The sequence below is a fragment of the Lepus europaeus genome, chromosome 1 (genome assembly GCF_033115175.1).
Source record: "Lepus europaeus isolate LE1 chromosome 1, mLepTim1.pri, whole genome shotgun sequence".
In the NCBI taxonomy this organism is placed as follows: Eukaryota; Metazoa; Chordata; class Mammalia; order Lagomorpha; family Leporidae; genus Lepus; species Lepus europaeus.
In genome coordinates this window covers 61400972-61428647 of record NC_084827.1, presented here as the reverse complement: position 1 = coordinate 61428647, position 27676 = coordinate 61400972, and the positions used below count along the sequence as shown (strand labels likewise).

At 51.2% G+C, this 27676-nt stretch overlaps 1 protein-coding gene across 4 annotated transcripts; it reads left to right on the top strand.

Annotated features, from left to right (window-relative positions):
• LOC133750225 (cytochrome P450 27C1) lies at positions 1 to 26077 on the top strand. 4 transcript variants are annotated; one of them, XM_062179734.1, is made up of 9 exons: positions 1 to 225; positions 6096 to 6286; positions 9423 to 9622; positions 12260 to 12469; positions 13389 to 13552; positions 17145 to 17311; positions 18567 to 18645; positions 19013 to 19216; positions 22694 to 26077. In XM_062179734.1, exons 1-9 carry the CDS (start codon positions 1 to 3, stop codon positions 22808 to 22810), a joined length of 1557 nt encoding a protein of 518 aa, XP_062035718.1. In that variant the 3' UTR covers positions 22811 to 26077. The 4 variants fall into 4 exon arrangements, with proteins under 4 accessions (XP_062035718.1, XP_062035801.1, XP_062035964.1 ...); XM_062179817.1 differs by having other exon boundaries at positions 128 to 225; positions 6099 to 6286; XM_062179980.1 differs by having other exon boundaries at positions 139 to 225; positions 6169 to 6286.
• Positions 26078 to 27676: the final 1599 nt, after the last annotated feature.

The window sequence follows — 27676 nt, the reverse complement described above, 5'->3', positions numbered from 1 at the left end:
ATGGCCCTGCGGACGCCGATCCTCAGAGCGCGCCTGCGGCAGGCGCCTGGGCGGGCAGGGCTCGCGCGGGCCCAGGACAAAGGGTCCGGGCTGCCCGGGGCGCCGGGGGCCGGGGGCCGGGCCGAGGGGCCCCGCAGCCTGGCCGCCATGCCCGGGCCGCGCACGCTAGCCAACCTGGTGGAGTTCTTCTGCCGGGACGGCTTCGGCCGCATCCACGAGATCCAGGTAGCGCCGGGGCGTGGGGGTGGGGGGAACGGGGAGCGGGCCGTCGGGGGCAGGGAACCCCGGGGAGCGGAGACCACGGACGTAGCTGCGGGGACGGGATCCCGCGGGGAGTGAGCGCGGTCTCCACGTGGCGTTCGTTTGCAGCCCTTTCTGTTGGCGGTCTGCGATTGGAAAGGAAGGGGGCGCGGGCGGGGGTGCTCCCGTGGTTCCGAAAGCTGTGGCGGTGGGGCCGGCGCGGGAAGGAGCCCCGGGGCTGGAGGCAGGCCCCGGGGCAGAGCCCAGGCAGTGCCCCGCCGCTTCCTGGCTGGCTCACAGTGATCCCGAGCGTGGTCCTCTGCGTGGTCCGCTGCTGGGTGGCCGTCCATCTATCTTTGCTTTCTGAGACCCTGGCTTTTTCCGGGAAGATCCTCCTCCTTTTGCGCCCACTCGCTCTGCTTTGCCCAAAGCTTACTGGTCCTTGAAGACGGGTTCAGTGGAAGCCCCTTCCTCCCTTCCATCAGCCTTGTCAATGTGCCTGATAGTGCCCGGGGCCTCAGCTCAACCTGGAGAAGCAGACCCCCAGTGAACAGAAAACAGCCAGGAGCGATTTCAAGTCCTCTGAAATCTCAGCTGGTCCTTCCTCCCCAGCCCGCAGCCCCCATCCCACCTCGACCCAATCCCCCTCCCCCCAGCCCTCTTTTCTAACCTAAGGTAGCAACAGGGATCGTTTTCAAATGAGGGGAGCAATGTTTTACTGTATACTTATGGATGAGCTCCATACACTCTGATTTCTAAAAGCTAAATGTTCTTGTTGTATCTGCTTCGTCCACGGTCTGACCAGGGTTTATTCTGTGGACACAGGTCCCTTTGGGAAACTGGCCACTGTCCCTTCCCCCAGGCCTGGTGTCTTCTTTCTGCCTGGCCTGCCTTTCACCAGCACCCTGAACCAACTCTTCCTGCCTACTGCTCAGACAGGTCTTCAGCCACGCCTATGACCTTGGGCCTGCAGCTGGCTCACGGGGTGCTTCCCCAAAACATTGGGCTCACTCACCCTGTCCTTTACCTTCCGGATCGCTCTGCAGGGACTGTCAACTCCCTACAAGCCCTGTGAGGACCCTTGTCAACGCTTTGTGGCCTCCTGGTGTTAGCTGGACTTCTTGGGTACGACGGCGCCCTCCAGTGGGCATAGTTCTGGTAAAACTCAGTCTCTCCCTGTGCTCTCCAGGTTACTGCAAGGCACCACCAAGGGGAAGGGCATGACAAATGGAGCTTCCTTAATCCCAAAACCCGAAATCCAAAAACTGGAGAGATTTGGGGCACCAGCATGATGCCTGCCACAAGTGGAAAATTCCACACCTGACCTCATATGACAGGTCCCAGTCAAAACACAGGCTCAGTGAACATATTGCACACATTTACCTGCAGGCTATTGTCTAAGGCATAGATGAGACGTAAGTGAATCTCATGTTACATCTGAGTCTCTTCCTCAAGATACCTCATTATGTAAAACGCAGACAGTTAAAAAAAAATTCCCAAATGTGAAACTCTTCTGGTGCCAAGCATTTTAGATTAGGGACACTCAGTCTGTATTCTCTCACCTAGCACATCAGGTCTACCTGCATTCATCCTATAATCATGGAATGTTAACCCAACAAGGAATTTTAGCCCTGACTTTTGCATTCAGCTCTCATTTTACACGTGGGTAAAGCCCTAAAATGTTGGCCAAGTGGCTTGCTCATGGTCTTGGTGGCAGAGTGTGCATTACCTGGGTTCCCAGATGCATTGTCAGTGTGACAGAGCTGCATGGATGCTGGTGGCTGTTCCTCTGAAGCCATGTGTGGAGTCTGGGCTGGTCCATCACTCTGTGGACCTATTTCCTTGTCTGTGAGCGAGACAGCCATTCCCTATCTATCTATTGGGTTATGCTGGGGTCACAAAGGATTAGGGCTAGGAAGCTGTAATAATAAATAATAACAATAGACAATTCTAGAACTATTTGCATGTTCCAGGCACAACTGTGAGTCCTGCATGTGAGATAAGTTCTGTTATTTCTGCATTGTGAGCCAGTACTTGAACTCCATTAATTGTGTGCAATTAATGTCTAAGCAGACTTTGAGCACTATGCCTGACTGTACTGCGCCATGGTCTACCACTCAAAAGTGCTGTAAGCTCTGTATCATGTCTACCACCAGCTCCTTGTGCTGGGTGAATCCATTCAGGAGCTAGACTTGTCTGGAAAGTGACCTATTTTCCAATAGTTCCCATGACCAGGCATCCTTGTTGTGGTCTTCTTCAGAGACCTGACCTCTTTAAGGTCACTCATTTGTTAGGTGGGAGTGACCCCTGGACACTGATGCATTCCACTTGAGTCTGAGCATCTTCACCTGGGAGGCAAGTGGACCTCATCTAGGTCCATGGAAGGAGTGAGCAGCTTCTACCCAAGGGCAGAAGAGTGGAGAGACAACAGTTTCTTTGGCCTGCCACTTCTGAGACTGAGAGTTGGAGTGAAAAGAAAGGTTGGTAGGGGCCAAAGAGAGCCTTAGCTGTTTTTCTCCCAGTCTAACCCTGTCTGTGTCATGCTAAGCCCTGTTGGAGTTGCTCCTTCCCACCACCTTCTCTTTTTACTGGAGAATTTAGTTCATTTACGTTTATTGTGTTTTTTCTTTTTACAGTTTTATTGAGATATAATTCACCTAATGTACAGTGTACTCATTTGAAGTGTACAATCATCACCACAATCAATCAGTTTTGGGGCATTTGCATTACTTTGTATTTTTTAGTTCTCTCCTTTTGCCCCCCTCCAAGACTTCAGTTCCCTAACTGACTTTCTGTCTCTATAGATTGTCCTCTTGTGACTGCCTTCTTTCACTGACTGTAATGTTTTCAGGGTTCATCCATGCTGTAGCTTGTGTACGCACCTCATTTCTTTTTGTAGCTGAATAGCATTCAGTGTATGGATATGCTACACTTCATTGGTTGATCTACATTTGGATATGTTCACCTGTGGGCTCTATGCCTAAAGCTGCTGGGAACATCTGTGTGGAGGGTTTTTGTGTAAGATAGGTGTTTTAATTACTGTTGGATATACACACATGGGAGAGTAGAATTGCTAGGTTAGAGAGTAATTCCACATTTAACTTTTTGGGGGAGATGCCAGACTCTTTTCTAGAGTGTCTGCAAATGTGTTCCAGTAATTCCACATCCTTGTCAATGCTTGTTATTACGTTTTCTCCTGCTTATGGTCATCCTAATGGGTGTGAAGTTGCTGGTTCATGTGTTTGATTTGCACTTCCCTGGTGGGTAACGATGTTGAGCATCTTTTCATGTGCTTATTATCCACGTGTGCATCTTCTAGAGAGGAATGTCCTGTTCTTAAATGGTTTACTTGCTTTCCTACCATTGAATCACAAGGATTGTCTTGTACATTCTAGATGCAAGTCTCTTATCAGATATGTGTTTTACAAATATTTTCTCTCTTCTAGGGGTTATCTTCAGTTTTTCAGCAGTGTCCTTTTACGCATAAAAGTTGTTGATTTTGATGGCATCCGATTAGCCACTCTTTTGTCACTGTGCTTTTGCTATGGTAGATTAAGATGCCACGCCAAACCCAAGGTTGTGAAAATTGACCCCCTGGGGCTGGTGCTGTGGCGCAGTGGGTTAACACCCTGGCTTGAAGTGCTGGCATCCCATATGGGCGCCAGTTCGAGTCCCAGCTGCTCCACTTCCTATCTATGGCCTGGGGAAGCAGTGGAGCATGGCCCGAGTCCTTGGGCCATAGCACTCATGTAGGAGACCCGAAAGAAGCTCCTGGCTCCTGGCTTCCGGCAGCTCTGACCATTGCGGCCAATTGGAGAGTGAACCAGAGGGTGGAAGACCCCTCTCTCTCTCTCTGTAACTCTGACATTCAAATAAATAAATAAATCTTAAAAAAAAAAAAAAAGAAAATCGAACTCATACTTTCTTGGAAGAGTTTTATAGTTTCAGCTCTGACATTTAGGACTTTGTTCCACTTTGAGGTGGTTTTTGTGTATGGTGTGAGACAGGGATACACTTTGTTCTTCACCTGTGACTTTCCAGTTGTCCCAGCATCACTTGTTTTAAGAAATCACTCTTCCACCTTGGATGGTCTTGGTGTTCTTGTTGCAAATCAGTTGATCCTAGATTTTTGGGTTTATTTCTGAACTTGGTTGTATTCCAGTGACTACACTGATACTGTACCATCTTGATTACTGTGGCTTTGCAGTAAGTTTTGAAACAGGAAAATTTGAGTCCACCAGTTTTATTCTTTTTTAAGATATTTTCGGCTAATGGGGATCCTTTTACTTCCTTATACATTTTAGGATCAGCCTATCAATTTTTTAAAAAGATTTTATTTTATTTATTTGAAAGACAGAGTTACAGAGAGCGGTAGAGACAGAGAGAGAGAGAGATCTTCCATCTGCTGGTTCACTCCCCAGATGGCTGCAACGGCTGGAGCTGTGCCTATCTGAAGCCAGGAGTTAGGAGCTTCTTCTGGGTCTCTCACGTGGGTGCAGGAGCCCAAGGACTTGGGCCATCTTCTATTGCTTTCCCATGCCAAGCAGAGAGCTGGATTGGAAGAGGAGCAGCCGGGTCTCAAACCAGTGCCCATATGGGATGCTGGCACTTCAGGCCAGGACTTTAACCCGCTGCGCCACAGTGCCGGCCCCAGCAGCCTATCAATTTTTTTAAAAAATGATTTATTTATTTATTTGAAAGGCAGAGTTACAGAGAAAGAGAGACACAGAGAGTGATGTTCCATCTGATAGTTCACTACCCAAATGGCCACAACGGCCAGGGCTGGGCCAGGCCAAGGTCAGGAACCAGGAGCTTCTTCCGGGTCTCCCATCTGGGTGGGAGGAGCCCAAGCACTTGGGTCATCCTCTACTGCTTTCCCAGGCCATTAGCAGGGAGCTGAATGGGAAGTGGAGTAGCTGGGACATGAACTGGAGCCCATATGGGATGCTGGAGTCTTAGCAGGACTTAGCCCACTATGCCACAACCCAGTCCTCAGCTTATCAATTTCTATGAAGAAGCCAGCTGGAATTCTGACAGGCATTGTGGTGACTCTGTAGATACTTTAGGGGAGTATTTTCAGTTTAACAATATTTAATCTTCTAGCTCATGAGCATGGGATGTCTTGCCACTTAATGAGGTCTTCAATTGCTTTCAATGATGTTTTGTAGTTTTCAGAGTATACTTTTGCACTTTTATTACATTTAAATTTGAGAATTTTATAATTTTTGAGGCTATTTTAAACCAGGTTTTTTCTTAATTTCATTTTTTGCATCATTCCTTGCTAGAGTATAGCAATACCACAGGATTTTGTGGATTGATTTTTTTTTTTTTTTATTCTGCAAACTTGTTGAAGTTGTTTCTCAAGTCTCATTGTATGTCAGGGAGTTCTTTTGGATTTGCTGTATGCAAATTCACATCCTGTGTGACTGGATAATGCTTTATTTCTTCCTTTCCCGCCCAGATGAGGCTCATCAGCTGGTCTGTGGAGGGCTTCCTCTGCAGGCCGGGCTGGACACTGCTCGTGCAGAGCTCCGGGTAAAGGGGAAGGAGCCCACCCAGTTGGCTCTCCTGTGTTGGCTCTTATCTGTCTCCTTACTTCCTCTCTGCCTTTAAAGCCCTTCTCTCTGGTTGCTTCCTCCAGGAAGGTATGTAAAGCTTATCGCTCCAGAATAAGAAAACACCCCTGAAAGCCGGTGTATCTCAGGAGTCGAGTCCTCCCCTGACCCCGTTCGCGTCATGTCCAGCTCCCCTTCCGCCCCGGTTCTCTGGTTCTGCTCCCTGTCACACGGGAACGTTCACGTGCAAGGTGTGTCATCTCTGTGTATTTTTTCTTTGATTTCTCCATGATATTGCAGCAGCAGCACACACGGAAATATGGAAAAATCTTCAAGTCTCACTTTGGTCCTCAGTTTGTAGTATCTGTTGCAGACCGCGACATGGTGGCTCAGGTGCTGCGGGCGGAGGGGGACGCGCCCCAGAGAGCCAACATGGAGTCCTGGCAGGAGTACCGAGACCTGCGGGGCAGGGCCACCGGGCTCATCTCAGCGTGAGTATGCGGCTGCACTGACACCCCCTGGGGTTTGGGGCAAGAGCAGAGAAATGCCAGCAGCACGGTGCCAAGTGGCCTGCTTGTGTGATGTTCTAGAAAGCAGGAGCCTCAGGGCCAGGCTGGGCCATTTCCCGACTCCGGGACCAGGTCGGGGTGCATGCTGGCTGAGTAATGGGCAGGTACTCTTTGAAAGCAATGCCTTGTGGCTTTAGGTGTCCTCTTGGGGACAGCTGAGGGCGCTGCAGCTCCCCAAGCCCTCGTCTGCACACAGGGCAGGGCAGGTGGTCGGCTCTCACAGCTAAGGGCTAAGGCTCTCCGCCAGCACTGTTGGCCATTAGTTGCCTTTCTGTCTCACGACAGGCTGCGATTCTGAACGTGGAACAACAGGCTGGCTGACACCTCTGTGTCTCCCAGGAGACCACGTGCCCTGGCCCAGTTCCCCTGGGGCCTCGGGGCTGCCTCTGTGGCTCCTTTGATTTCTGTGTCCTTCCTCAAATCAGGCAAGTGACTGGATGTCACCGGGGAGGGAGGTAACAGGAGTGGCCGCAGGCTCGGGCAACTCTGCTCCCTGATGAGTCAGCTGTGGCCTCAGGAGCTCAGGAGGTGCCTGGACACCCTCTCGCCCAAGACGAGAGCCAGGTGGCGCTGGAGACGCTAGCCCAGGTGGGGAGGAAAGGGACAGGGGAACGGCCTGGCTTAGCAGGGGTGCCCCAGAGTGGGTACTGAGATGGGGCTCTGAGTGCAGGTGGTTTACTAGGGGGAGTGAGGAGTGGGGACAGACTGGGGGAATAGTAAGTAGGGATGTGTGCATGAGTGAGCACCTCTGCTGGGTGGTCGGGGCACGGCCCTGCTCCCATCCTGGATCCTAGATCCTCGATCCTCTAAGGTGGCCCCAAGCCTGGGGACTGGAGCCTCCTTGCATGCAGCCAGAGCCCCTGGTCACAAGCTGTAGTCACTCTTTGTAAACATGCGTGTACATACACAGCCCAAGCCTGGGATCTGGGGGGTGGGGGTTTGATTTCATGTCCTCCTGTGAATTCCAAACCCCGTGGGTGTTCATGTCCTTTTTTTTTTTCTGAATTATTTTATTTATTTGAAAGACAGTTACAGAGAGAGGTAGAGCCAGAGAGAGAGAGAGGTCTTCCATTCCACTGGCTCACTCCGCAAATGACCGTAATGGCCAGAGTTGAGCTGTTCTGAAGCCACGAGCCTCTTCCAGGACTCCCACGTGGGTGCAGGGGTCCAAGCACTTGGGACATCTTCTACTGTTTTCCCAGGCCACAGCAGAGAGCTGGATTGGAAGAGGAGCAGCCAGGACTAGAACCAGCATCCATATGGGATGCCGGCGCTGCAGGCTGGGGCTTTAACCCACTGCGCCACAGCACTGGCCCCATTCATGTCCTTCTATGAAATGGTAGCGCATTGGGATCTAACCTAGCTGCAGCCCTTCACATCACACAGATCATCTCCTGATGGCTTAGATTACCCACGCAGTGTGAATGCCACGCATGTAAGGAGCTGTCAAGTGGTGCTGTCTAGGGAGTAATGACAAGGAATAAAGGTCTTACGTGACTGCTACAGATGCATTTTTTAAAATATGTTCCATCTGCCATTGGTTGAATCTTTGGATGCAGAACTCACGAATGAGGAGGGGTAATTTCTAAATCTGTATGTATATGAAGGCACTTTGGAAAACTTGTGGAGGTTGGCATTTGGCCCAGTGGTTAATACACTGATTGGGACACCGATATTGGAGTGCTTGGGTTTGAATTCCAGCTCTGCTTTCCATTCCAACATGCTGCTAATGAACACCCTGGGAGGCAACAGGTGATGGCTCAAGTACTTGGGTCCCTGCCACCCACGTGGGAGACTTGGATAGAGTTTTGGGCTCCTGGCTTCTGCCTTAGCTGTTGTGGCATTTAGGAAGTGAACCAATGGATGGAGGATGTCTCTGCCTTTTAGATAAATTTTTATTTATTTATTTGACAGATAGAGTTAGACAGTGTGAGAGAGAGACAGAGAGAAAGGTCTTTTTTCCGTTGGTCCACCCCCCAAATGGCTGCTACGTCCAAAGCTACGCCGAACCCAAGCCAGGAGCCGGGTGCCTCCTCCTGGTCTCCCATGCGGGTGCAGGGGCCCAAGCACTTAGGCCATCCTCCACTGCCCTCCTGAGCCACAGCAGAGAGCTGGACTGGATGAGGAGCAACTGGGCCTAGAACCTGGAGCCCATATGGGATGCCGGTGCCTCAGATTAACCAAGTGAGCCATGGTGCTGGCCCTGCAAACTGTTTTTTTTAAAGGATTTATTTCATGCAGAGTGACAGACCAAGAGAGGTCTTCCATCTCTTCATTCCCCAAATGGCAATGACAGCCAGGGCTGGGCCAGACTGAAACCAGGAAATCGGGAACTTCATCTGAGTGGGTGGCAGGGGTCCAGGAACTCAGGCTATCCTCCGCTGCCTTCCCAGGAGCAGCCACAGGGAGCTGGATGGGAACTGGTGCTCTGATAGGGGCTGCCGGCATTGCAGGCGGCGGCTTAGCCTGCTGGGCCACAGCGCTGTTCTCTTGGTGATCAGCAGTCTCACGTGTATTTGTTATAACATTATTTCAAGGGCTTCCCAAGGGCTTCCTATTCCCTTTCCTAAAGATGATTCCTGGTGATAGTTTTTTTTTTTTTTTCTTCCAATAAAATGTGCTCCTAGAAGGATGGCCCAAGTGCTTGGGCCCCTGCACCCGCATGGGAGACCAGGATGAAGCACCTGGCTCCTGGCTTCAGATCGGTGCAGCACGCCGGCTGTAGCGGACATTTGGGGGGTGAACCAACAGAAGAAAGATCTCTCTCTCTCTCTCTGTCTGTCTAACTCTGCCTGTCAAAAAAATAAAAAATAAAATAAAACCAAAAAAACCCAAAAAATGTGCTCCCAGGGCAACAGCTTAAACTCTTAAGGTTCCAGGAGGCAGTTAGGGTTCCTCACCCCAGCAGGGATCTTTCCCGCTTTCGTTCCATTTGGAGTGCTGGATCCAGGATCCCGTTCCTTCTTTCTACCTGGGGACTTTTTCTGAGATGCCTTGCAGTTCTTCCCTGGGGCATCTTGGTAAGTCAAGTTGTTTGAGACTCGCTTTGTTTTTCCAGGGAGGGTGAACAGTGGCTCAAGATGAGAAGAGTTTTGAGACAGAGAATTCTGAAGCCGAAAGACGTGGCCGTATTTTCCGGGGAAGTCAACCAAGTGATCGCTGATTTGATTCAAAGAATCTACATCCTGAGGAGCCAGGCGGACGATGGAGAAACTGTGACTAATGTCAATGACCTTTTTTTCCGCTATTCCATGGAAGGTGAAGTGGAGTCATGCCCCAAACAGCAGTTTACTGTTTTGTTTGTTTGTTTGTTTTTTTACAGGCAGAGTGGATAGTGAGAGAGAGACAGAGAGAAAGGTCTTCCTTTTTGCTGTTGGTTCACCCTCCAGTGGCCACTATGGCCGGCGCACTGCAGCTGGCACTTCGTGCTGATCCGAAGCCAGGAGCCAGGTGCTTATCCTGGTCTCCCATGCGGGTGTAGGGCCCAAGCACTTGGGCCATCCTCCACTGCCTTCCCGGGCCATAGCAGAGAGCTGGCCTGGAAGAGGGGCCACCGGGATAGAATCCGGCGCCCCAACCGGGACTAGAACCTGGAGTGCTGGCGCCACAAGGTGGAGGATTAGCCTGTTAACTCACGGCACCGGCCTTTTTTTTTTTTTTTAAGATTTATTTATTTATTTGAAAATCAGAGTTACACAGAGAGAGGAGAGAGAGAGAGAGAGAGGTCTTCCATCTGCTGGTTCACTCCCCAATTGGTCGCAATGGCTGGAGCTGCACCAATCTGAAGCCAGGAGCGAGGAGCTTTGTTGCGGATCTCCCATGCAGGTGCAGGGGCCCTAGCACTTGGGCCATCTTCTACTGCTTTCCCAGGCCATAGCAGAGAGCTGGATCAGAAGTGGAGCAGCTGGGTCTCAAACTGGTGTCCATATGGGATGCCAGCGCTTCAGGCCAGGACATTAACCCGCTGTGCCACAGTGCTGTCCCTATTTTTTTTTTTAAGATTTATTTATTTATTTGAAAGGCAGAATTACAGAGAGGAGGGGGAGAGAGAGAGAGAGAGGGAGGGATAAAGGGAGGGAGAGAGGGGGGGAGAGAGAGAGAGATAGAGAGGGAGAGAGAGAGATCCTTGGTGTGCTGGTTCATTCCCCAAATGGCTGCAGGAGTCAAAAGCTTCATCCAGGTCTCCCATGTGGGTGCAGGGGTGCAGGTGCTTGGGCCATCTGCTGCTGCTTTCCCAGGTGCATTAGCAGGGAGCTGGATCAGAAGTGGAACAGGCAGGACACACAAGAACCACTGCCTGTAGAAGATGGCCCAAGTCCTTGGGCCCCTGCACCTGCATGGGGGACCTGGAAGAAGCTCTTGGCTCCTGGCTTCAGATCAGCACAGCTCCAGCTGCTGTGGCCATCTGGGGAGTGAACTAGCAGATGGAAGACACCTCTCTCTCTCTTCCTCTCTGTAACTCTACCTTTCAAATAAGTGAATACATCTTAAGGAAAAAAAAAAAAAAAAAAAAAAAAAAAAAAAAGGAACCAGGACCAAATGGGATGCTGGTGTCTCAGGTGGCTACACTATACCTTGTTTTTTGTTTACTTAAAAATATATTTTGGAGAACCTTCTGTCCATTTTCTCATCCTTGTTTTTCTTTAAATGAGTTTACCTTACTTAACACATTTTTAAAAATTTATTTTCATTTTTACTTGAAGGAGAGAGAGAGAGATTGATTGGGATTCTACTGGTTTACTCCCCATTGCTTGCAACAATAGCCAGGGCTGGGCAAATCCAAAGCCAAGAGTTTGTAACTCAGTCTGGGTCTCCTATCTTGGTGGCAGGGACCCAAGGACCTGGCCATTACCTGCTACTTCACTGGGTATGCATTAGCAGGAAGTTGGATCAGAAGTGGAAGAGCCCAGACTTGAACATGGCACACTTACAGGGGATGTGGGCATCCCAAGTGATGACTGAATCCCACTGCGCCAAATGTTTATCCTTAAAAAAATTATTGTTGTATTGCTGACTCATTTGTTTGAAAGTCAGAGAGACAGAGAGTGCCCCCATCCATTGGTTCACTCCTCCAGTGCCTGTAACAAGCGGGGCTGGGCCAGGGCTGAAGCCAGGAACCAGGAACTCTCTCCAGGTCTCCCATGTGGTGGCAGGGACCCAACTACTTAACCCATCACTGCTGCCTCCTAGGGTCTGCACTGGCAGGAAGCTGGGTCAGGAGCTGCGGCTGAGATTTGAACTTGGGTGTTCCAATATGGAACCTGAGAGTCTTATCTCCTGGGCTAAATGCCTGCCCCAGACCTTACTTGAAATTTAACTCTTAGGTTAACTTTTAAAAGGTCTGCTAGGGATGTGTTCTTAAAGTAGTTACACAGTAACAGGGAAGTGAGCACCTGTGCTCTAAACAGATTCATTAGCCATTTGCTCTATTCCTTTAGCTCTCTGGGCCTGGGAATCACTAACTTTTTTTTTTTTTTTTTTTTTTAAGGAGATTTATTTTATTTGAAAGGCAGAGTGACAGAGAGATGGAGAGAGGTCTTCCATCCACTGATTCACTCCCCAAAGGGCTACAACAGCCAGGGCTAGGCCAGGCTGAAGCAAGGAGCCAGGAGCTTCTTCTGGGTTTCCCACACAGGTGCAGGGGCCCAAGCACTTGGGCCATCCTCTGCTAGCTTTCCCAGGCACATTAGCAGGGAGCTGGATTGGAAGTGGAGCAGCTGGGACTCGAACCGGCGCCCATATGGGATGCTGGCACTGCAGGTGGAGGCTTAACCTTCTACACCACAGCGCTCGCTCCCCTAGAATCGCTTTTGAGAACTGCTTTTCTAGCCAGGCGTTGCATGTTGCTATGGGAGCCCATCTCGACAAGAGGCGCTCAAACCCTTTCCCGCCTAGGCGTGGCCACCATCCTCTTCGAGAGTCGCCTGGGCTGCCTGGAAAACGTCGTTCCCCAGACAACGGTGGAGTACATCCAGGCGCTGGAGCTCATGTTCAGCATGTTCAAGACCTCCATGTACGCGGGCGCCATCCCGCGGTGGCTCCGCCCCCTCATCCCGAAGCCCTGGCGGGAGTTCTGCAGGTCCTGGGACGGCCTCTTCAAATTCAGTAAGCCCAGAACGGGGGCGGGCCATGGCTGGCACTGGCCTGGCGGTGCCACCTGTCGCGTGCCTGACTCCCACACGCCCCTTGGGGACCAGGTTGTGCCTTTCAGATTGGTTTCTCAAATGAGCAAAAAAGCATGTGTGTTGTGACTACAAGCAACACACTGCTTTTCCATCTTTAACTTAATTTTTTAAAAAGCTTTTATTTGTTTATTTGAGAGGTAGAGTTACAGAGAGAGAGAGAGAGGGAGAGAGAGAGAGAGAGAGAGAGACAGAGAGAGAGAGAGACAGAGAGAAAGGTCTTCCACCCTCTGGTTCACTCCCCAAATGGCCACAAATGAAGCTGGGCTGATCCGATGCCAGGAACCAGGAGCCAGGAGCCAGGAGCTCCATCTGGGTCTCCCATGTGGGTGGTAGGGGCCTAAGTTCTTGAACCATCTTCTGCTGCTTCCCCGGGCACATTAGCAGGGAGCTGGATTGGAACTGTGGATCTGAGCCAGAACAGCTGGCACTCTGATATGGAATACTGGCGTCACAAGTGGCAGCTTAACTCGCTGCATCACAACGGATCCTTTCTCTTTTCTAGATTCAGTTTTCTTTTCTGGAAGCATAGTGGGAAGAAAACACAGAAATCTGTGTTCTTGTGATGCCATGTTACGGCAATGACGTTTTCGGTCATTGGATTGATAAAGCAAGCATTTGCTGTCATCTTGCAGAGTATTTTCAAGAAGAGAGATGCTTGGCTTGACATTTTTTCATAGCTTGACACAGGCAAGTGTATGTGTGAAGGTCAAGGTTGACAAGAGACCAGCCTGGGTTTCCTTGGCTGCTTCCCACATGCCACTGGCCCAGTTCTGGCTCTGGTTCCATTCCTGGGAGGACAGGCAAAGATCTTTCTCCACTCCAACTTCTTTCCTGCACAGGCCAAATCCACGTAGACAAGAAGTTGAGGAGTATCCAGTGCCAGATGGACCAAGGCGAGCGGGCGGGAGGGGGGCTTCTCACCTACCTTGTCCTCAGCCAGGCACTGACGTTGGAGGAGATCTATGCCAACGTGACTGAGATGCTGCTGGCTGGCGTCGACACGGTGAGCCATGGAGCACACATTTCCTGTCCTCTCACCACCCCCCCGGGGGGGGCAGGGAAGGGGGGAGAGAGAGAGAGAGATCTTCCATCTGCGGGTTCACTCCTCCAATGGCTATCTATACGGTTGTGTCTGTGGATTTAACCAACTGTGCGTGGAAACTGTTTTTGAGAAAGATAGCACCTGTTTAGAACATGTGCAGATTTTTCCTCTCCTCATGATCCCTTAAACAACACAGAATACCACTACTTAGGTAGTATTTACAGTGTCCTAGGTGTTATATGTAACCTAGAGATGACTTCCTGTGTACTGGAGGGTGTGTGTATGTTCTATGCAAATACTGTGCCACGTATGCAAATATGGTGCCATTTTATAGTAGCACTGTTGGGATTAGCTGCAAAGCGATGCTGCTTGGACCCTGGGGGTGACTATACTATGTCTCCCTGGGTGAAGCACGGGGTTCCGCCCCTCCACACCCGTGTGCAAGTGCATGTCCACGAGTGCTCCTGTAACCCTTCGCTTGCTGACAGGGGTCACCTTGCTGGGCTGTGTTATGGGCCAGCAGGGGCTGGGGAGCCAATTCCTTCTGAACACACAGCCATACGTTGCATATGCATTTATTCCTCTCTGAGCAGCGGCAGGTGTATGGGTGTGGGTGCAGAGAATTTTACATTTTGCTAAAATGGGGTGGTGGGACAGGCACACACAAGTGGGGCTTTCTGTAAGTGCAAATCCGTTGAGTGACGTTTGTGACAGGAGACTAGGAAAGTGTGGAGTGGGAGCCACTGCTTCTGATGGTCTGCCTGCAAAGTCAGACTGTGGACTGCAGGGGCGCTGATGTTCCAGAGCACTTCATGAGCACCCATCTGGGCCCCCAGCTTTCCGCAAGAGAGTGGTCCATGGCTTTGATTTAGCAGAAGGGAAACCCAACAACTAAGCTTGTCACCTCCAGGATTTTCCTTGACACCAGGGCTTTCTGACTTTGAGTAAGGACAGTCCTCCTTCTTCAAACATTATCTATTTATTTTATTTGAAAGGCAGAGAGAGAGAAAGAGATAGAGTTTCCATCTGCTGGTTCACTTCCCAAATAGCAGCAATGGCTGGGGCTGGGCTGGGGTGAAGCCAGGAGCCAGGAACTACATCCCAGTCCCTGCTGTGGGTGGCAGGACCCCGAGCACTTGGACCGTTGTCCACTGCCTTCCCAGGTGCATTAGCTGGGAGCTGGATTGGAAGCAGAGCAGCCGGGACACAAGCTGGTGCTCTTGTGTGGGATGCTGGTGTCACAGGTGTTGGCATAACCCACCGTGCCACAGCGCTGGCCCCTCAGACCTTCATTCTAAAGGTTTGAGATGGCTTACATTATATTTATTGCAGTATTAAGTCACTTTAACAGGAAACGCAAAAAACAATATAAACTCATTCTTATGGCTCTTCTACAACAGAAAAGCATAAAAGCAAAGTAAATCATACGATCCATGGAAATTCTGGTAAGCTACGTGAACGTGAAGGATGGTGCGGATTTGCTCAAACTAAGTCACCACTTGAACAGCAAAGCAATGAATGGCCGGGAGAGCGAGGCATGAATGGCCTGGTCGCAGAGCTGTTTGGATACGCTTGGATCGCTCGCCCCCTTGTGGTCACTTAGAGCATTGCAATGAGGTGGAGTTGAGAGGGACCAGTTCCTACTAGCATCCTAGGGTTGAGCGGGAAGACAAATTCTTACAACTTCAAATTCATCTAAAGAAAAAAACAACTTTATTGCAGATAACATATGTGCAATAAACTGGGTCCATTTGAGCTGTGAAATTTGATATGGATTGTTGATGGATGCAATCATTGAGGAAACCACAACATTCTGCTAAAAACTTTTATAAATGGAATCATACAATATGTATTCTTTTGCTTCTGGCTTCCTGCACTCAGCAAAATGAGTCTGCGACTCATCCATGTGGTAGTATATGACAGCAACTGGTCCTTTCTTATTACTGAGTAGTATTCTGTTGCGTGAGTATCCCACACTGGTGTCCCACAATTATGTGGTCTTAATAGAAAGTTTCTATTCTAATAGGAACCAACTGCACCATCTCTCCCTCTCTCCTTTAAGAATTTATTTATTATTTGAAAGTGAGAATTACAGAGAGAGAGAGAGAGAGAGAGAGAGAGAGAGAGAAACAGGGGGGAGAGAGGAGAAAGAGAGAGAGAGAGAGAGAAACAGGGGGGAGAGAGGAGAAAGAGAGAAAGAGAGAGAGAGAGATCTTCCATCTGCTGGTTCACTCCCCAAATGACTCCAACAGCCAGGTCTGGGCCAGGCTGAAGCCAAGAGCCAGGAACTCTATCCTTGTCCCCCACGTAGGTAGCAGGGGGCCAAGTACTTTGTTCATCTTCTGCTGCCTTCCCAGGTATGTTGGCAGGAAGTTGGACCAGAACAAAGGGTAGGTGGGATTTGGCCAGCACTCCAATGTGGATGCCAGTGTCACAACTGGTGACTTAATCATGTTTGCCACAATGCTGGACCCCTGTTGTGATGCAAACATTTTTTGAAATGCAAGCATAGTTTCTCCACAATAAGTATTTCCCATGAACAAACTGAAGATCCCTCATATATTATAAGTTTCAGAAGAGTGCCCTCTATGAAAATCTTGGGACCCAGGAAGATAAAGTAGACTTATTTTCAGTTACTGGAAATGTCATTCTTCAGTCTGAGAAGTGGTATAAAAAATGATACTGCTGGGGTGCACATTTTGCATCGTGCCTGAAATGCCACTTGGGATGCCCATGTCCCATATCAGAGGGCCTGGGTTTGAGTCCCGGCTCTACTGTTGACTCTAGCTTCCTGCTAATGCGCACCATTGGAAGCAGCAGCGGATGGATTAAGTAGTTGGGTCCCTGGATTGAGTTCTCAGCTCCTGGCTTTTGCCTGGCCCAGCCCCAGCTGTTGTGGGCATTTGGGGAGTGAACCAATGATAGGAGCTTTCTGTCCGTCTGCCTGTCTCTCTTTGTTTCTCTCTCTTTCAAAAACGATTTTAGAAAATGATCCTGGTTTGCTCAAATGAGCTATTCAATCACTGTTGAGTTCACTTGAGAAACACACAGGAACTGGAAAGACTGGTAGTCCTCCGGCCACTCCTTTACTTCTGGATTATGGCAGTGGGGGCCATTTTGGGCCTGGGGGGATGTACTGGAGGGTCACATGGGTCCAGGGCTGGAAGGCAACCACAGGTGTTTTGTTAGCAACAAATGAGGTGGCCCCTGCGAAGGCCATTGCATGAAGTTCCAGGCAGAACTTCTATCATCCCCTGCATCCCGCGGGCTCCCCAGAAGAAGAGGCGAGTTGCTCTTATGTGATTAAAGAGGTCCCCAAATAATATGTTCTTCTCAGGGCACGCAAATCAGAGAGTTGGAGAGACTGCCCATACATCTTTGTGTGCCTTTCTTGGTGTGAATTAAGGGAAGCCATGGAATGTGCCTGTGGAAGGTCTGATTTTGCACCTGCACAGCTTCATGAGGGGGCTTAGCGCTGCCCCACGCTGCTGGCTAGGGCAGTCCTTGGTGGGACCCAGCCCGGGGACCTGTGCCTGCCACTTTCTCTCGCCAGACGTCATTCACCCTGTCCTGGGCGGTGTATCTCCTGGCGAGGCACCCAGAGGTGCAGCAGACGGTGTATCGGCAGATCGTCAGGAATTTGGGAGAAAGGCACGTGCCGACGGCAGCCGACGTCCCCAAGGTCCCGCTGGTCAGAGCTCTCCTGAAGGAAACCCTGAGGTAACCAAGACTCGAGTCACCAGAATGTGTCCTATAAGCCTATCGTTCCTTTATTTTTTTTTTTAAGATTTATTTTATTCATTTGAAAGACAGAGTTACAGAGAGAGAGGGAGAGGCAGAGAGAGAGAAGAGTGGTCTTCCATACATTGGTTCACTCCCCAAATGGCTGCAATGGAATGGCCCCAGGCTAGGCCAAAGTCAGGAATCAGGAGCTCCATCCAGGTCTCCCAGATAGGTGGCAGGGACCTAAGCACTTGGGCCATCCTCTGCTCCCTTCGCAGGTGCATTAGCAGGGAGCTGGATTGGAAGTGGGGTGGCCCCCTAGCACCCTGATGTGGGATGTGGGCATTCCAAGTGGTGGCTGAACCTGCTACAGCGCCTGCGACACTGGCATGGCCTACAAACACTGGTTTGAGTCCTGGCTGCTCTACTTCCGATCCAATATTAATACCAATGTTAACTGACAAGTGGCGATTACGTATGTCTATTGTATTTCAGTACAAGTATGAGTATACTTTGTGGGCTGGGCAGATCACAATCATGGGTAGGTCTATATCCATCGTCCCAAATGCTGCTCATTTGTTTTTGGTGAGGACATCAAAAATCTTCTTTTAGCTCCTTTGAAATATTCAATGTGAGGGAGTTTCAAAAAGTTTGGAAAATGGAATTAGGAGAGAAGTTTATCTTGATACAAAAACTTTTTTTTTGAGATTTGTTTATTTGAGAGGCAGGGTTTCAGGCACAGAGAGGGAGGGAGATAGTTTTCCATACAGTTTTCCATACAGTGCACACAGGGAATTCTTTCAGACCCGCTCTGATGATTCCTCTTCGGTTTTTATTGCATCCTCACTCTACAGAGCTGAAAGGGAGCCTGCCCAGGCTCCTGGTAGGAGCCAAGGTGTTCTCATTGGAGTTTTCTTAGGATCTGCCCTTCCGGACTATCCAAAAGCTCAAGTTCTCAGGGGAACTATTAGTTGACACAGTTGTCTCCTGGTCACATAAAATGCCAGACAGTGGGACCTTTCCCTCTGGGGAACACGGTCACTGGGTGTTTGGCAAACTTTTGAGCTGTGGCACCCTTTCCCCATCGTGCCAAACTGTCTTTTGGCCTGAAACATTTTTGGTTGGAACTGTACCCTCTGTTACTGTTTTTAGACTCATTCATGGAAAAGGTGATACATCCAGATTTTTAAATGTTTAAACAAAAATCTCAGACGTCACCACTGATTTCCTGTCCCCATTGTCCCCATCCCAGGCTGTTTCCTGTGCTACCGGGGAATGGCCGGGTCACCCAAGAAGACCTGGTTATTGGCGGGTATCTAATTCCTAAAGGCGTGAGTCTGGTGGGCCCTGGCGGGGAGGGAGAGGGGGCTGGGCGTGCTGGGGTGGCTGAACTGGGGCTAGTTCCTGAAGCCAAGATCCACGGGCTTCCTTTGCTTCTGCCCGCGTTCCGTGGCAAACATGGGGCTTCCGCTGCGTATAAAGGAGAGAGCCCTGCAGCCCAATAAGCCCCTCCCCCGCTCCTCTGTCAGGCCAGAGGCAGCCAGCTGTCTGGACATAAGCTGCCTTCTCAGTGGCTGCCGTGTCCTGGGCTTTACGTGGCCGTCCCCAGAAGGACGGCGCTGCTGGGGGCTGTGACCGCCACACGGCCCTCATGCCTTCCCTTCTGACCCCTTCTCTGTTGTCCGCCGGCCTCCTCAGACCCAGCTGGCTCTCTGCCACTATGCAACCTCCTACGAGGACGAGAACTTCCCCCGGGCCAGGGAGTTCCGGCCGGAGCGCTGGCTGCGCGAGGACGGCCTGAGCAGAGTGGACAACTTTGGGTCGATCCCCTTCGGGTACGGCGTCCGCAGCTGCATCGGGCGGAGGATCGCAGAGCTGGAGATTCACCTCGTCATGATCCAGGTAGGGCCCGGCACAGAAGGGAGGATTCTGAACACTCAGAGGCTTTGCCCCAGAGCCCTTTGCTTTGGCTAAGAGGCCACCCTGGGCAAGTGCAACGCCGGGGCCGCCTGCCCTGTCTCTTTCCTCCTGGCATCTTTTCTCCTGGCCTTGGTGGGCTCTGAAGATCTGGGGTGGGGGCGGTCCTGGGGGGCGAGGGGGAGAGGCTCTAAGGGCCCAGAGCCCAGTGCTGCTGCCCACACATGGGGGCAATCGGCAAGAGGCCTATGGGAGAGTGGACCTCACAGGGTAGGGAGCTCCTGAAAAATGCAGATTCCCAGGCCCCAGGCACAGAGATGATGTTTTGATGGGTCAGTGCAGGGGGTGGGGCCTGGGCCTGCTCTCTGAGAAACCCTCGTGGTCTTAGTGGACGTGTGGGACTCAGGTTCACTGTCTACACTTCAGGGTTTTGTGTGGTCAGCCGGTGGCCAAGGCCACCCCCACACTGGACCCTCCTTCTTTGTTTCTGGGGAGCAGAGGTTCTCAGGCTTTCTGGGTTGTGAAATATCTGGAAGTCTTGGGTTTTGTTGGAGGAGACCTTATTTCTTCATCGCTGAATATGTAATAATATAATAATTATTATATATTATATAATATTATTATTATTGTACTGCACCTGAGTTTAGGCTGCATCAGGAACTAGATCACATGAGCAGAATTTATACAAGAAGAGATTCTACCCATTAACTTCTCCCACAGGTTTGGGAGAGCAACCATGAACCTATTTTAGCCATGGAAAATATTGGCCCAGTGCTGGGGAGCCACTGCTGTTGGCACGTGCGTTGGGAGAGCATGGGGCTCTCCTGGTGATCCCAATGTCCCCATTTTACTGATGAGGAAACTGAGGCTCAGGAAGTGCACACCACTTGTCACACAGTGGCAGGTGCAGGCTGGGATGGAGGGGTCTTGACTCTGTCCAGCATCTCCCCACGCCACCTCCAGCTCACAAAGCTGACGGGACAGCACGGAGACGTGGGGAAAGGGACTCTGGATGGCTAGGGAGGTGAGGCCTGGGTGAGGCATCAAAGCTTCAGGAAGTACAGGGCTACTGCCCGGGGAGGTGGCATAGAAGGATATGTGGGGACAGCGTCCCCTGGCCCAGGACTGGCCCTGGTGGGAGACGCTGAGCTGGGATGAGGCTGCAGGATGAACACGCACATCTGGCTGTTGAGTGGGTGCAGCCACCAGTGCGGCTGTCCCTGAGGACAACAGAGGGTCCTGTGTGAGCTCCCAGGAGGATGGAGAGAGCTCAGGGCAGAGACACTCCTGGGCAGGCTTCCCACCACCCCGATCTCTGCCTCCTAGGGGCGTGAGGATGCCGGAGGACAGACTCTTTCCTTGTTCTCTGATCGCCTTCAGGAGGCTCCTGCCGCCAGGAGTTTTTCCAGGAAGGTCTTCGCTCCCTGAAATACTGCTACACAGCTGCGGCCATGTCCTGGACGGGCAGAGGTGTTTCCTAGGGAGAGCATCCTGGGCTCTGACTGCCTGGGGGGCTGAGAAGACACCCAAGAGCAGGAGGGTCTGGCTGGGGGCTCCTGTGGAGGGGTGGAGTTGGAAGAGGGCTAGGAACAGGGTGCCCAGGCTAGGAGCAGGTGATGGGGTTTGGTGTGCTGCTACTAACAGGCACATACACCTGCTGCGACTTTCTGAAGGAGCCCGCCTATCTGCCTGTGCAGGGACAGAGGGCAGCAGCATGTCAGTATAACCAGCAGGATCACAGATAAGAGGATAAATGCTGCATGACCAGCCCCAGAGAGAAGTGGGGGAATCCAGCCCATTCACGGACACCCGCAGCAGAAGGGCCGTCCTCAACCAAGTGAATCGCGTGCACCCCAGGGGGTGGCACACCCGCCTGCAGACAGCTGGGAAGGGACTGTGAAATGTGGTGGGGGAGAGGGCTTTGGTTTTTATGTCTCCTAGGTAGTTTTAATTTTTCCACAAGCACGTGCTGCCCACCGAGAAAGGAAAAGCGAGTGAGTGGCACCATGACCTTGAAGTTTCGAGATTCATGTGCTGATCTCCTGCCGCTCTGTTTCCTGGGCACAAGCCAGCACCCTGAGAGGTCAGACTGGAAGGTCAGAGGTTACAGGTGCAGATGAAGCCGACTGGATGCCAGAGATGACAGTGCTGCCTAGAGACAGGCTGTGTACTTGTTTTAAACAGTGACAAAGGAATGAGTTCAACAGCCTTCCCCATGGCTGCCTTAACCCCTGTGTGGTCCCTGACCCCTGACCCCTGCCTGACTCCATGCTGGCACCCCATCTCCCTGCTGGAGACCCATCGCTGGGTCTTGCTTCCCCATCTGGGAGATGAGGCTGCAGAGTGAGGGCAGGGCAGGGATGGCCTGGGTCCCATTTCATCCGCCTCCTGCTCTATGCAGCAGGGCTGAGGGCAGAGCCCTGCCTCCCTCCAGGAGCCTCTGTGGAGGGCAGCCTTGAGAGCAAGTTGTCTTGGGTTCCCTAAGCCCAGGGCTCGCTCTGAACACCAGGCCCTGCCAACTGGTGTGCAGATTACTGCTTTAGGGTGGTGAATACTATGATGTTGTCCAAATTCACTGTTTAGGTACTTTCCACTCTTATCCTGGGAGGGGGAGCTGCTTCCACAACTCATTTATTTATTAGAGAGGCAGAGAGACAGAGATGGGGTGAGAGAGAAAAAGAGAGAGACAAAGACACATACACACACAAACAGGTTCACTCTTGAAATGCCTGTAGTGGCTGGGACTGGGCCAGGCTAAAGCCTGGAGCCAGGAACTCCATCCAGGTCTCCCACATGGGTGGCAGGGATCCAACTACTTGAGCCATCACTGCTGACTCTCAGGGCCAGAGCCCAGATTCTCCGATGTGGCCAAATGCTTGCTCCTTGGTTCTACTTTTAAAAAATATATTTAGTTACTTGAAAGGCAAAGTGACAGAGAGATGGGGGAGGGACACACACACACACACACACTCTCTCTCTCATCTACTGGTTCACTTCCCAAATGGCTGCAACAGCCAGGGCTGGGCCAGGATGAAGCCAGGAGCCAAGCATTCCATCTGGGTCTTGAGTGAGCCATCATCTGCTGCCCTCCAGGGTGCTCATTAGCAGGAAGCTGGGTGCACAGCAGAGGAGCCCGGACTCAGTCAGGCACCCCGAAGTGGGACACAGCTTACCCTGCTGGGCCACAATGGCGCCCCCTAGAGTTAAGGAATTGGAGATGGCAAATACAACCCACGCCCTGGGAGCATTCTGCCTGCACCTGTCTCCCACTGCTCAGTGGATGCTCTGGGGTTTCACTGCCTGAGCAGTGATGCAGGGGCCTGCAGCGCAGATGTGTGGGTTCCCATTGCCTTGGCTGCTGCTGCCCTGATGGGAGGTTGTGAGAGCCACTGGTGGGGGGGGGGGGGGCACCGAGAAAGCCCTGCTGTCCCGACGCTGAATCCTCTCTCATTCTCTTCGTAGTTGCTTCAACATTTTGAGATCAAAACATCACCTCGGACTAAAGCTGTTCGCGCCAAAACACATGGGCTGCTGACACCCGGGGAGCCCATCCACGTGCGTTTTGTCAACAGAAAGTGACCCGGGACCCACAGACAGGGGTGACAGAGCACAGCCAGCTGGCTACACCCCCCAGGGTGTGCTCTCATGATCCCCACAGAGGAGCGATCACTCGCCATGCTGTCTGGCGGCCTCCCGGGTTCTCAGGACACTTGGAAGTTCTTACGCAAAGGAATCTAAGGAGATGGCCAGTTTGCTTTGGTGCACCGGAAGTTGTCTTGGGGGGAATAGCCGTTTAGAAACTGGTGGCCCAATTTTCACGTATCAGATGCCGTGCTGTGCTCAGTATTTAACGGTTGGTGGTATCTTACGCATTTGTGCAAGGAAGCAGTACTTCCTGAAGATTCGTTCTCTGCTGCTGGCATCGGCAGTCTCCGACACGACACGAGGCGATTTCCACTTGCCTCTAACCTGAACAGGGAACCTTAGGAACGCCTCTGTGATGCTGTCATTATGCGCTGGAGGCAACATTTTAATGCTAAGCACCAGATTTAGATCCTATACAAGGATCTCAGGTGAAAAGGGCCACATTCTTATTTTCCTCTCCAAACTGCTGCTTGCTTTTCTATTCGTGGCTCCGAATGCAAGGGAGCGTTAGTGTTTATTTGAGATGCAATCAACAGGAAAATTGCTCCCGGTGAAGTGAACAATCACCAGATTTTCTAATCCAGTCTCAATCCGAGGCACAGGTCGACATGATTGTAGGATTTTGTTGCCTCAACTGAGAGAAATGAATGAAACCAGCATCGTGGACAACAGTGTAACTTCATAACATTTTTATTTTAAGGAAAAAATAAATGTAAAAAGCAGACGTGCTGCAGATAGAGCAGTATGTGTATCTTCAGTGTGTGGCTGTGCATATCCAAATTGAAAATGGGATGCAGCTGTCAGGACTGGTGTGTGGTGGTGGGGTACAAGCATGGCTCGGGAGCTGCCGTTGAGGCTAGTTCTGCCGCCTTTTGTGCCACCTACTGGTCACTACGAGGAAACACTGATTTGATAACGTTCTCTCCTTGCCATCGTACCAGAGACAGCCCATTCCCGCTTCTGTGATTCTTTTTATGTAATCCTTATCCACGAGTGACTTTGCTGCCAATATATTCCATGAATCTTTTTTTTCCCCTTTAGAAAGTTATTCGGCAAAACAGCCCTTCGATAGCATAGAAATAATAGCCACGTCACATACCGTTTCTGTTAACCTACATAGCAAAGTGAACTTTCTGTGTGATGACAGAATGCTCTAATATGAGTTCTGTAAGTACATGTACAGTTAAATATGAAATTATGGGGGCTGGTGTAGTGGCATAGTGGGTAAAGCTACTGCCTGCAATGCTAGCATCCCATGTAGGTGCCAATTTGTATCCCAGTTGCTCCACTTCTAAGCCAGCTCCTTGCTAATGGCCTTGGAAAAGCAGTTAAGTTGGCCCAAGTGTTTGGGCCCCTGTAAACCATGTGGGAGAGCTGGATGAAGCTTCTGGATCCTGGCTTCAGCCTGGCTCATCGTGGCCATCTGGGGAGTGAGCCAATGGATAGAATCTCTCTCTCTCTCCCTCCCTGCTCCCAACTCTGACTTTCAAATAAATAAGTAAAAATCTATTTTTTTACATTTTTATTGTACTTTAAAGGCAGAGTTACAGAGAGGCTGAGGCAGAGAGAGAGAGGGAGAGTTCTTCCATCTGCTGGTTCACTCCCCAGATGGCTGCAATGGCTGGAGCTGCGCCAATCTGAAACCAGGAGCCAGGAGCTTCTTCTGGGTCTCCCACATGGGTGCAGGGGCCCAACCACTTGGGCCACCTTCCACTGCTTTCCCAGTCCATAGCAGAGAGTGGGATCAGAAGTGGAGCAGCTGGGACTCGAACTGATGCCCTAAAATTTTTTTCTTAAAGATGAAATTCTGTCTCAGTCACAGGCCAAATGTTGGATAATACATTAACTTTTATAAACTAGATGCAACCGGATTCTGTTTGAGTGAAACTAGAAAACACTGAGAATAACTAAGCAGGCTGAATGGTGTCTCCTCCCCTGGGCGTGCAATGCGACCCTGCAGGGCTGTGTGGGATCAGCAGCAGGCCAACAGCGGGTGCAGCAGGTCAGGGGCGTGACACGCACGTGGCGACACGCATGCTGCTGCCCAGTATTAAAGGAGGGACAACCAGACCTCAGGAGCCTCCTGCTGTGACGCAACAGGGATGCACAGGCCCTTCCTTCTGAAGCATCCTGGCCAAAGGAACTGAAATTGAATTGGACATGTCTCCAGATCCACTCCCAGTTTACAGGGAATTCCAGGTATAGACAGGTTCAAAGTCCATGGAGATGCCGCCAGCAAAATCCAGAACACAGTCAGCCTTGACTTAACGTTAACAGCGGTCTGACTCAGAAGGCTTTTCCTGTGTGAAGATGCGACAGTGACAGACCTTCAGGAGCAACCGTACTGAGGATGGCGCGTTTGGATCTTCTTTCCAGGCTGGTGCCATGCAGCTGATGTCCACGATGCTGCATGCCAGCAAGAACCCACCCCACCCCCACCCCAGGCGCAGGTGCTGCTGGGCTGAGCCATGCAATAGGCAGGCGGTGCTTTTCTGTCTCGGGCCATTCTGAATTCATCATGGGTTAACTGGACATGCGCCTAACCCAAGCTGAGGATCTGTACGATGAAAGCTACGGGATCAATAGCTCGAGTTTTTCAACACATAAATGCCAAGAGAAATATGAATGAGTTAGGGAGAACTGTTAGAGATTAGAGAGACATTTATGGGATATATCAGCCAAGCACAATTCTGGGCTTAGTTTGAATCAGCATCAAATACACCATTTGTAAAAAAACATTTAAGAGATACTTTAAAAATGAAGGCAAAAAGATTAATTCTTCCAGTCTGCAGAGAAAGAGAGAAAGAAAGAGAGCGAGCGAGAGAGAGAGGAACAGAACTGGAAAAGTTTAAACAATGTGTATTCAGAATTGAGGAGTTAATATTCAATTTTTTGATGTAATGGTTATGTTAACAGAGTAAGAGACCTTATCTAATGGAGATCTCCCTTAAAGATACACATGTGTAAGGATCTAAGGTTATGCTATCTTGGATTTGCTTTCAAATCACCTAGCTTTCTGTGGGGGTGGGAAGGTGGGGAGGGCTACGGAGGGGATGGGAGCAAAGACCGGGCCAAGGATGCTCACCCTCGAGGCAGGATGATGGGTCCACAGGGGTCTCAGGAGACCATGTTCTCTACTTTGTGGATGTGTGGGCATCTCCATAATAAAGAAGATTCTGAACAGACAAAAGCCCTGACCGGTCCAGTCACATAGTCCACGTGTTTTTCTTCACAGAGCAGCAAGAACGGATAGTAAATCAGATTCCGCAAGGAGCTGCACCTGTCCTTCAAGACTTGCCAGGAAGGACGGGGTCGGTGCACTGAACCACAAGCGCTGGGCTGGGATTCGCAGCTCACCTTTGCAGCTGAGAAATCCAAAGATAGCAGGGAGGGGAGCAGGAGCAGGAGCAGAAACCAGCGGGCGCCTGGTGGGTTAGGACCGCAGGGTGTGGGAGCAGGGGCCGTGGGACTTGGGCAGGGGACTCGATGCCCAGGTTTTCAAGGTCATTTAAGAAATGTACTGCTTCTCTCCCCTCCCGCCTCCTGTCTCTTCGCTTTCAAATAAATAAATGCATACATAAATACAGCGCCACATTAAGAGAGCAGGCGCTCAGGCAGGTGAGAATCTGGGGCCTGCCTCACGGCCGAGGCAGGCAGGCACGCCCACCGGGACCAGCAGCAAAGGCAGACGGCTTCGTTTAAGTAAAAATGACCTTACCAGAGGGCTGCTGGGGCACCCACCCCCGGGCGCGGCGGAAGGAGCCACGCACAGTAAGCATCAGGAACTGCTGACCCGTGATCTCTGGGCAGCCTCCTTCCGGGATCCAAGAGTACATTTCCACGAGGCATGCCATTGGCTGGCCCTGTGATCGACAGGCGCGCTGACCAAAAGAAGCGAGGGAGGCTGCTTGTCTGGCCAATCACTGGTGAGTGCGGGCCTGGCGTCAGCGGTCTGAGCAGAGTGCGAGCGAAGCTGTGCGCAGGCGTTTGTAAGCCTGCGTAATAGCGCGGAGCGCCGCCTGCGAAGAACCTGGGGCGGTTTCCAGGGCGTCTGGAGTCGCTCCCAGACGCCGCTTCGCCGCGGCCACACCTGCGAACAGTCAACCAGGTTGTCCTACTCGTTGTCCAAGGCACGTCCCAGAACCCAGGTAAAACCAAGCATCTGCCCCCCTGAGCCGCTGTGGCCGTCCGGCTCCAAGCTCTGTAGCTCAGCAGCTCAGCAGGTGCAGCTGCGAAGCCGGCGCTGCCTCCTTGGGGTTCGTTTTCGGGGGTTTTCCCAACAGGCAGTCCCCAGCCTTGGTTCCCAAGAAGCAGCCGGTACACCGCCTTCCAGTAGCGGCCGCTGCTTTCTTCTTCCTCTTTTCCTCCTCCTCTTCTCATCCTCTTTTTTCCCCTTCCTCCTTTCTCCCTCCTCCTTCCTCTTCCTCCTCCTCCTATTCTTCTTCATCTTCTTCCTTCCTCCGACCTCCTTCCTCCTCCTCTTCTTCTTCCCTCCTCTCTCCTCCTCCTCCTCTTCTTCATTTGAATGACAGAGTTACAGAGAGTGAGAGGTTGGGAAAGAGAGAGAGAGAGATTGATTGATTTTCCATCTACCGGTTCATTCTCCAAATGGCCTCAATGGCCACGACGAGGCCAGGCCCGGAGCCTGGAGCTTCATCCAGGTCTCCTGCGTGGGTACAGGGGCCCCAGCACTTGGGCCATCTTCTGCTGCTTTCCCAGGAGTAGTAGCAGGGAGCTGGATCTGAAGTGCTGCTGCCAGGACGAAACTGGCACCCAGATGGGATGCTGTTGAAGGCAGCG